The 9,290-nt window shown below is 34.8% G+C and overlaps 1 protein-coding gene and 1 pseudogene across 1 annotated transcript; both read right to left on the bottom strand.

Annotated features, from left to right (window-relative positions):
- LOC104707414 (dirigent protein 13-like) lies at window positions 3,777-4,536 on the bottom strand. The gene has a single exon (XM_010423762.2). The coding sequence runs from the start codon at window positions 4,461-4,463 to the stop codon at window positions 3,900-3,902; it is 564 nt and encodes a 187-aa protein (XP_010422064.1). The 5' UTR covers window positions 4,464-4,536; the 3' UTR covers window positions 3,777-3,899.
- LOC104707413 lies at window positions 6,826-7,948 on the bottom strand (annotated as a pseudogene).

The following is a 9,290-nucleotide window of genomic DNA, read 5'->3' as shown; positions in this document are numbered from 1 at the left end:
TTTAGGGTTCTTAGGGATTTTGGTTAGATTAAGAATTGGTCAGTGACAAGTCATGTTGACTGTGTATAAATCTGATTAAACATATCTTGTAAGATTGTTTAAGTGATTCTTAATAAGAAAAGAAGTTCTTTCCAATATTGGCTGCATCTTCGTTTTTACAATTGGTACTAGAGCGGTCAACCGACAAGACCTATATACTCGCCACAGGTTGAGATCTTGAATAATGATGCAGTCGGGTAATGAGTTGATGATGCTTCAAAGGGCTGTGATCTTGGATGAACAAGGTTATGGGCGTTGGAAGGTACGTAGGAGAAGGGCTGTGATCTTGGATAACCTATAAGAATACCTCTATGCTTCAAAGGGCTGTGATCTTGGATAACCTAGGAGAAGACGCATGGGCGAATGTTGAAGAAGGTTGAGAACCTCCTTATGAAACAACTGAAGCAGGAGATAATATCACCAAGCCAAAGGCACGTTGGACAACTGAGAAGAATCTATCTAAGTATAATGCCAGGGCTCTTAACACCATCTTCGGTGCTATTGATGATGATGAGTTTAAGCTTGTTCAAGGTTCTGAATCAACTAAAGATGCTTGGGACATTCTGCAGAAGACTCATGAAGGAAACTCAACTGTCAAAAGAACAAGATTAGACCAACTTGCATCTCAATTTGAAGTCTTAAAGATGGATCCTAAATAGTCAATTTCACAGTTTAGTGCAAAATTGAGAGCTAATGAAGCAAAGAATATTGGTAAGATTTATAAAAATACCAAGCTGGTTAAGAAATTAATTAGATTTCTACCTTCTAATTATGCAGCTCATAAAGCAGTTATGAGGGTATCTGGCAACACAGACACCTTGAAGTTTGAGGATCTCATTGGTATGCTAAAATTAGAGGAGATGGAAGTTGCTGAAGAACTGAGAATTCATGGTAAAAGAATTGCATTCAAGGCAGATGACAAAAGTGATCAGTTGCAAGAGATAAAAAGATAACATGTCCTTAATGGCAAGAAACTTAATATGGAAAAGCTCTCAAACGTGTTGAAAAAGGACATGAACGAGGGTTAGCTTGCTGGAATCAAAGTGCTACAGAGAGATCTTGTTCTAAGCCAAATATATCTGAGAAAGAAAAAACTCATAGAAGAAAAGAGATTCAATGTCTTGAATGTGGTGGTTTTGGTAAACGTATTCAGGCTAACCATAACCGAGAGAATATTGGCCTTATACCCAAAATTGCGTTTGTAAGGATACCGAAGGTAATGTGCCGTTTGCTCATGATTGGGGTGGGGAGGTTTATAGCTAAATTTTAAAATCTAGCTTTTCAAAATTTCTGTAAGAAACAAAACAATAGAGTAGAATAAAACTGCACAATCTTATACATCAAATATAAAATAATATAAAAGACGACAATGAGATAAAGTTCAACCTGTAGTTTCAAACACATCAAAATAAATACTAACCGGATAATTTTTTTTTGTCTATTACACATTGATTGGTAATAGGGTTTCATCATAAAAACTCGTTGAATGAAAGTTTGCAGAACAAAAAATTGTAGAATAAAATTTCTTAAAAAAATATGTCGATTAGATACATTTTGTAAAATGCCGAGACATAATTTTTGATAGATCTGAAGTAATATATGATAATAAAAGTATATATATTTTAAAATAATACTAAAAATTATGAAAGTTTAAAATATTATTCGAAAATGGTATAATTTTCATTGTAAACAGTTATTTTCTTATTTTACAAGTGTTAGTATTTTCCCTCCAGATTGGGTTATCACTTGGACTCTAATTTACGTGTACGATTGCCAAAAAATACAACTGCTAAAATTTTGTATGGGTAAAAGAATAATATTCATTACTAGATAATCATCCACGCGGTAGCACGGGAAATTTTTTATTTCGTTATTTGTTAAGATTATGATTATGTTGTATCATTCATTTACATGTTATATAATATAGTACTATATAGTGAGTTTTGAATCATATTGAACTACTAATAGGTAGGTATAGAAACTAATACCGTTACCCGTATTCGACCCGTTACTTGGCTTGTTTCCGTCCCGAAAAAGAGTACTCACAGCTTTAGGGTCGAGTGAAAGATATTATAATTATATTATTTGTGAGTAAAGATCGAGTATCGAGTATTAATTTAATTTTTGATATCCATGTCGTTACCCATCTCGTTACCCGTGTTGTTACCCGACCCGTAAATACCCGTTAATATTTTGTAGTATTATCATTTATTAATAATTTATATATATATATTCTAGAATATAAGTTAAAGTCTAAGTTCAACTTAGCTTTATTTTTAATGGAAAATAGTTGTTATTTGTATATTTTATCTATGAATGATCTAATTATTTTTTGTGTATAATATAAAATAAATACATATGATGGAACAGTGGCGGACGCAGGAAATTTTTTTATCCAGGTCAATAATTTTATTTTTACACGGTTAAATATTTAAAATAGAAAAAAGAGATTTTTGATGTAGAATAGGAGTATTGAACTTGGGATTGGGGGTGTCAGTACATTGAAGAAAACCAACTGAGCTAATGAAACTTCAATTATTTACATGCAAAACAATGTTTTTAAAGATTTTACTCAGGTCAGTTGACCCCCCTAGCTTCTACTTGGGTCCGCCGTTGTGATGGAATGTATATCGACAACGGGTATAATATGTAAAATGTTAGAATCTTAATATGAATGACCGCAATCAATCCCGAAACACTCATTATGTTTACTACATATATAATTATATATATATTGATCTGGTAAAATTCCCCAAATTATATTTTAATTAATGTTTGGTTGGAAAAAAAAATAGGTTATGTTTTATTTGCTATTTTTGTGGATAATTATTTTCTGATTACAACAAATTAATATTAAGATTCTGTTATTATATTTTGTATTAAAATACAATGGCATTTTGTGTAATATAGTACATAGAGTAGGGTTATTTATTTAAAGGGTTGCTTAAATAATATAATAGAGATGCAAATAAACAATTACATACCCATTTATTTGCATAATGAATTTTATTTGTACTTTCAGGCGAAAACGAAAATTCTATATTTTTTGCGGAACCAAGTTTGTTGCGGAGTTTCTGGGGTATAAATAATCCCCCATTCGTAGACAGCTTGCCCTCAAGCTGGAAGGATTGAGATTTTTACGCATCACTGAACGAAACTGCAGTAGGAAGTGACTAGACTTATGAAAAATTCCAGCCTTTGTATCAAACACTGAAAACATTCCTTGTGATGTTGTTTGGTTTTCCACACCTTAAGATGTAGTTGTTCTTTGTACTTGAACATCCAAGTTTTAGGAAACTTCCTCTGTCTGATCTGTGGTAGCTGCAGATAGTTTCAAACTTTCAACTATCATTTCCCTCATTCATATAATATTCATTCATATTTTATAAATTTTGAAGTTTTAGGAGGAAGACCCAAAAGGCAAAATTCCAGGTTGGGTTAAGGTGTTTAGTTGTAGTCAAAGCATGGATGTGACGATATGTTGTAGTCAAACCAGCGATTGGCGATAGAAAATCCAACAACGTTTGACCGCTATTGCTGGTTTCTGTTGCCAGCGACCAAACGAACATCCCCACCGTGATCGTGAACTACATTAAGAGCTTGATTCTTTTTTTTTTTTTGGTTTAGATAGTTATATTGTCCGGAACTTATAAAATAATTGTTCGACATACTATTGATAACTACATTGATTAGTTAGTAGCTGTGTATGTTTAAAAAAAAATGTGTATGTTTAAATATTGGCTTACAAAATACAAGACTGTTTTATTAAAATGGATTACGAACAGAGAAAAGCAATAAAATGCCAACACACAAACATCAGCTTTGAAACATCAAACCCAAAACATGAATTACTAGTAAGTTTAGTAGTAACATTCATAGAGTTTAATATCCATCTTGATACGGAAATACTTATTGCCATCAATGTGATCGGTCGTAAACGTAGCGATCCCACGAGTCATGATGAAGTCGCCAGTCCCACCAACGACCGGTAGGTCTCTGGTCGGCTCCATAAACGGATTTTCACCCATTATGTTCAATGTCCCTTTCTGTTCTGTTGAATTGAATACTACTGACCAAGAGAGCCAAGTGTCGTATTTCGACTTACCGTGGTAGAAGAAAAAGCCTTGAACACGAGCCACCGGTTTGGAGAGATAGTTCTCGTCCATTGTCACAGGGTTGTCCATGATTATAAACTTCCCGAAATTGAAGTCTCCTAGTCCGATAGGGTTGACAATTGCTGCTGATGTGGCATTAACAGTGTTATCACCATCGTAGGCAACGTTGTGGAGGTGGAAGACGAAACGCTTGCATGGTTTCGCTAGGTCGAGTGATTTTCGAAAAGATGAGACGGTGTTGGATTGGTAAAGTAAAACAGACAAGAAGATCAAGGAGGATAATACTTGTTTGTAGATTTGTTTTGCCATAGTTAGAGTGTTTGGGTAGAAAAATATGCAAGTATTATTGATTTTGTTGTGAGCATGAAAGAGGGGTTTGGGAACCTTTATTTTATAGTCATATTAATTCAGGTGCTTTCTTTTTTTGGGCATTAAAAACAAAAAAAAGAGTGATAGACACCTATAATTGGGTTGTTGATCTAGAATGCCAAAATTGGTGTTTATAATAAAATATAAAGATTTCGAAATCACGTGGATGGTTAAATAATTATTGGGTTGACTACTATTTGATTTACTGTTATTTAAATTAGATACTTGATCTTGAATCCCTAAACTCCTTGTGAATAAAAGATGACTCTTTTTGGTAGTAATATCCATAAGATCATATCTTTTGACCAAAAAAAACAAAAATCCATAAGACCATATCCATTAGAGAAACCCATCTAAATTGCTCAAAATTAAACTAATTATATAATTAAAGATCATTAGCGATTTAAATTAAACTAATTATATAATTCCTTGGAGGTGTAATTACCAATCTAAATTGCTCAAAATTAAACTAATCAAAACAACCCACTAACAACTAACAAAATCACCCTTTCATTAGAGAAACTAATTGTAAGTTTCTTAATTGTATGTAAACCTTTAATTGAATCAAACTGTATCAAGGTTCAGTTTTCAGGAACTATGTACAAGAAGACACAGCTTCTTATCAAGAATGAACTACACAGATTTTATAAAACTTTAGCTAGAAAACTTAGTTAAAACATCACTGGAAAGAGAGATTCACCACAAGAGAACTTAACTAAAACAGACCTTTGAATATAAATCATACCAGTTTCTACTAATCCAATTAACTCAAATGTCATTTGTCTTAGACCATTTTAAACGTTCTCATCAAATGTAAAAATGTAAACTAAGTCTTAAACTAATAAAAATGTAATTTGCATACTTTTTGGGTGAATGACTCTTAAACTAAGTATCATTATTTAGTGTATCCATATTTCATTAAACTAAGTATGACTCTTAAACTAACACGACTCCACGAGCAACATGTGTTTCGTAGCATATCACCGGTTAACTAGTAATATTAAAGTTCTAAAATTTTATTTGTTATGCCAGATCACATCCTACACTCTAGAAAGAAATCATTTTTCCTTTGTATTCTTGTTTTGTTGTCTTCTCTCACTTGTACGTAGTCTTCTTTTGTAAACTTCTGTTTGTTCCCTTTTTAGGTTTATTTATCTAATCATTTGCAGATCTAATCAAGATGACCTAAAACTCCAACACATAGTGATTACCAGATCATTAAGACAAGAAACCAAATAAGTCTAGTCTTCAAGTGAGAAACTCTAGTTCAGAGCCGGCCACAAGGCCAAGCAAGCAAAACACATGCTTGCGGCCGCTGGAAATATAAGCCAATTTTCGGCCGATTTTACATGAAATATTTTGTGGTCTAGTGGTATAAAGTGTAAAAGTTGAGTCTTAGTTCCTAGGTTCGATACAAAGAAGAGAAACAGAGGAAATATGATTATTGCTGGAGTGGGGAAGGATTTTTAGCAATCGTGAACTACACATAAAGTGTTTGCTTTCTTCATTGTCTGTTTTTTTTAATCAATACAACAACCATGTCAACCAATGGTCCAAAGCTCGCATGCCATCCTTTATTTGAATATATGCTTTTTTGTCTTCTTGTAATTTCTGGTTTATGGTGAAACGCACCGTATCTGGTTCTCCTTGTAATTCGTTTGGTTCGGTTCGGTTCATTTTAGATTACTTCACTTCAATACGATTCTGATTCTCGTTTCCCAATTTTTGGTTTGTCTTTGTTTTGAGGGTCAATTTGTGTGATAACCAAAAATACTAACAAAATTAAGAATGTAGCACTATTTTAAAAAAAAATTAGGAGAATGAGAGGAGGGTAGTGTATAATAACTATTTTAGTGTTTTGGTGGTAATGGAGAGCTGGTGGCTGGAGGTAGCCAGCGGTGATGGTTGGCGGAAGTGGCAGAGGTTTTTGGCGGCGGTTTCCAGTGAAGGTGGCTGGCGAAGATTTCTGGCGGTGGTTGCCGGCGGAGGTAGCCGGTGGAGATTTATGGCAGAGATTTCCGACGAAGGTTGCCGGCGGAAATTTCCGGTGGAAGTGGCTGGCGATGGTGACCGGAGGTGGTTAAGATGGTGGTAAAGGGGTAGGTAGGGGTGGTGGAAGGATAAAATTGTATCTAATATAGTTTATATAGTGTATATCATAGTTATATGGTTAGAGTGGTTATGGATTTAATTTTAGTTTTTTTTTTAGTTAGTTTTGCCAATTTCTCTTGATTTGATAGTTAAATTGACGGAAACTTATAAAAGAATCGTTGGTACTATCTGATATAGTTCAAACCTGGTATACAAAACATGCACAAGACTGTTTTATTATTAGCACATTGTTACAATGCCATTATTGGAACTTGGAAACAACATCAACTAGGAAAAGAGAAAAACAATAAAATGCCAAAAGATAAACATCAAACCCAATCAACTCAGAAACACCACACCCAAGACAGGTATTAGTAGCTCTAATAGTAACATTCATAGAGTTTAATATCCATTTTGATACGGTAATACTTATTGCCTTCAACGGCATCGGACGTGAGCGTAGCAATTCCACGAGTCATGATGAAGTCACCAGTCCCACCAACGACGGTTACGTCTCTAGTCGGCTCCATAATCGGATTTTTCACCCATCATGTTCAATGTCCCTTTGTGTTGAGTTGAATTGAATACCACCGACCAAGCGAGCCAAGTGTCGAATTTTTTCTTACCGTGAACGAACCAGAGGCCTTGAACACGAGCCACCGGTTCCGAGAGATAGTTCTCGTCCATTGTCACAGGGCTGTCCGTGATCACAAACTTCCCAAAATTGAAGTCTCCTAGTCCTCCTATTGGGTTCACAATTGCTGCTGAAGTGGCATTAGCCGCGTTATCACCATCGTAGGTAACATCGTGGAGGTGTAGGACGAAACGCTTGCATGGTTTGGCTAGGTCGAATGATTTACGGAGAGCTGTGACGGCATTGGATTGGTAGAGTAAAACAGTGAAGAAGATGAAGGATGAGAATACCTGTTTGTAGATTTGTTTTGCCATAGTTAGAGTGTATAGTATAGTAGAAAATGAGTAAATAGTTAGTTTTGTTATATTGATTTTGTGAGTATGTATGAAAGAGAAGAGCAAACCTTTATTTATATATAGGGTTAATTTGCGTGCTTTCCTTTTTTGGGCACAAAAATTTGCGTGCTTTCCTATTCGGTGGTTTATATATACGTCTTATCCCCCGTTTTTAAATCATCTTTTGCTTTTTTCTTTTAAACTTTGTAAATTTTAGTTAATCTCAAAACTGTTACAAAGATTTTAAAAAGTTTAATAAATTTTTTATTAAAGACTTTGAAAAGTTTTATGAAGATGAGTGTGCACCAAAAGATTGGATGTTATACTTATAAACCAAAAATTTCGAAAGCAAAAAGCTGAACTGATAGCAGGATTGAAATGAGAGATCTGTGGTGGAATTATCAGATTTCTTGGTTTGCCTCTTAAGATAGCTAACAGCCTTACAAATAAAAAAAATCTCAAGTCCTTTCATTTTCTTCTGTGATGGATATTTTCATCTCTTTCTCTTCTTTTCTTGTGAAAGCCAAAAGTGAAAGTTTCATTATTGTAGTTACAGGCAACGCATGTATAAAGTGAGCTAAAATCTCTTCATAAAATGATTATCTCTGTTGCTTTACATTTAAAGCTAAAATTCTCGGTAACTTATTTTTTTAAATTTAATGTTAAATTATAATCAAAGAAAAAAATAAACGTTTCACAATGCTTGTGGTAAATCTTTTTAAAACCTCTTTAAAATCCATGTAAATATGTTTAGTAGAATCTTGCAGCAAACCAAATTTGGATGTCTGTACCCTCTCCATTCCGAATGGTGCGGAGTTGGTTTCATATATTTTTATCAATGAGTTTTATTAGCCTCTCCTCTGTAACAGGTTGTTCTCCATGACGCCGAGCATTTCTCTCCAGCCAGATTGAGTGTAATGTGTTTTGAAAAGCATAGTTGATGATAAGCTTTGTGGTCTTGTCAAGTTCTTTGTCGCCAAGCAAAGCATACTTGTTCAGAAGAAGCTTCTACGCTAGCGTCTCCCAGATATGTTGTGAAAAGGGACACTGAAAAAAGAGATGCGCAGTAGTTCCAATGGATCACTGCAAAAAACACAGCTGGGGTTAGCACCTGTATTCCATCTCTGTATTTTATCGCTTGTTGTAATCCTGTTCTTTACTAGTAGCCATGTAAGAAAAGCAAACTTCGGAGTTGCATAAGGAAACAATATCACTTTAGAGACCTCCAGAATTGGGTGAGAAACCCGGATGAAGGACCAGGTGTCCTCTCGGTTATAAGTTTCTTGCGATAGCAATCATTTCTCCCTTTCCAGAGAGTGTCGTCTTGCACCTCCCCATTGCGACTAAGTTTGTGGTTCAGAATCACCTCCTCTATTTGGTTTAACAGAGCTTGTCTATGTCTCCTCTGCATGTTCATTACCATAACATCTGTTACTGTACTTGAGAGTGGTATCCCAAGAGTTATCCCTCTGTCACCCAGTTTCTCATGTAAACAGCCCAAAGTGCACCAGTTATCAAACCAAAAGGAGGTAGACTCTCGTTGTCTACTTCCACTCGATAGAACTGTTTTGCTATGGTCCGGTACTTTAGGAGTTTTATCCAAATCCATGAACCAGAGGTTGATGTTTCTAGATCTTGCTCTGCCCAGAAAGAACCACTTCTAATGAGATGTCCTTTAACCCAACTCATCCATAATGAACCTTTCGC

The sequence above is a fragment of the Camelina sativa genome, chromosome 8 (assembly GCF_000633955.1).
Source record: "Camelina sativa cultivar DH55 chromosome 8, Cs, whole genome shotgun sequence".
Classification (NCBI taxonomy): Eukaryota; Viridiplantae; Streptophyta; class Magnoliopsida; order Brassicales; family Brassicaceae; genus Camelina; species Camelina sativa.
This window is presented reverse-complemented; position numbering and strand designations above follow the sequence as displayed.

What these genes read in the sequence shown, in the direction of transcription:
- LOC104707414 (XM_010423762.2), bottom strand. Translation starts at nt 4,463, where the DNA reads ATGGCAAAACAAATCTACAAACAAGTATTATCCTCCTTGATCTTCTTG.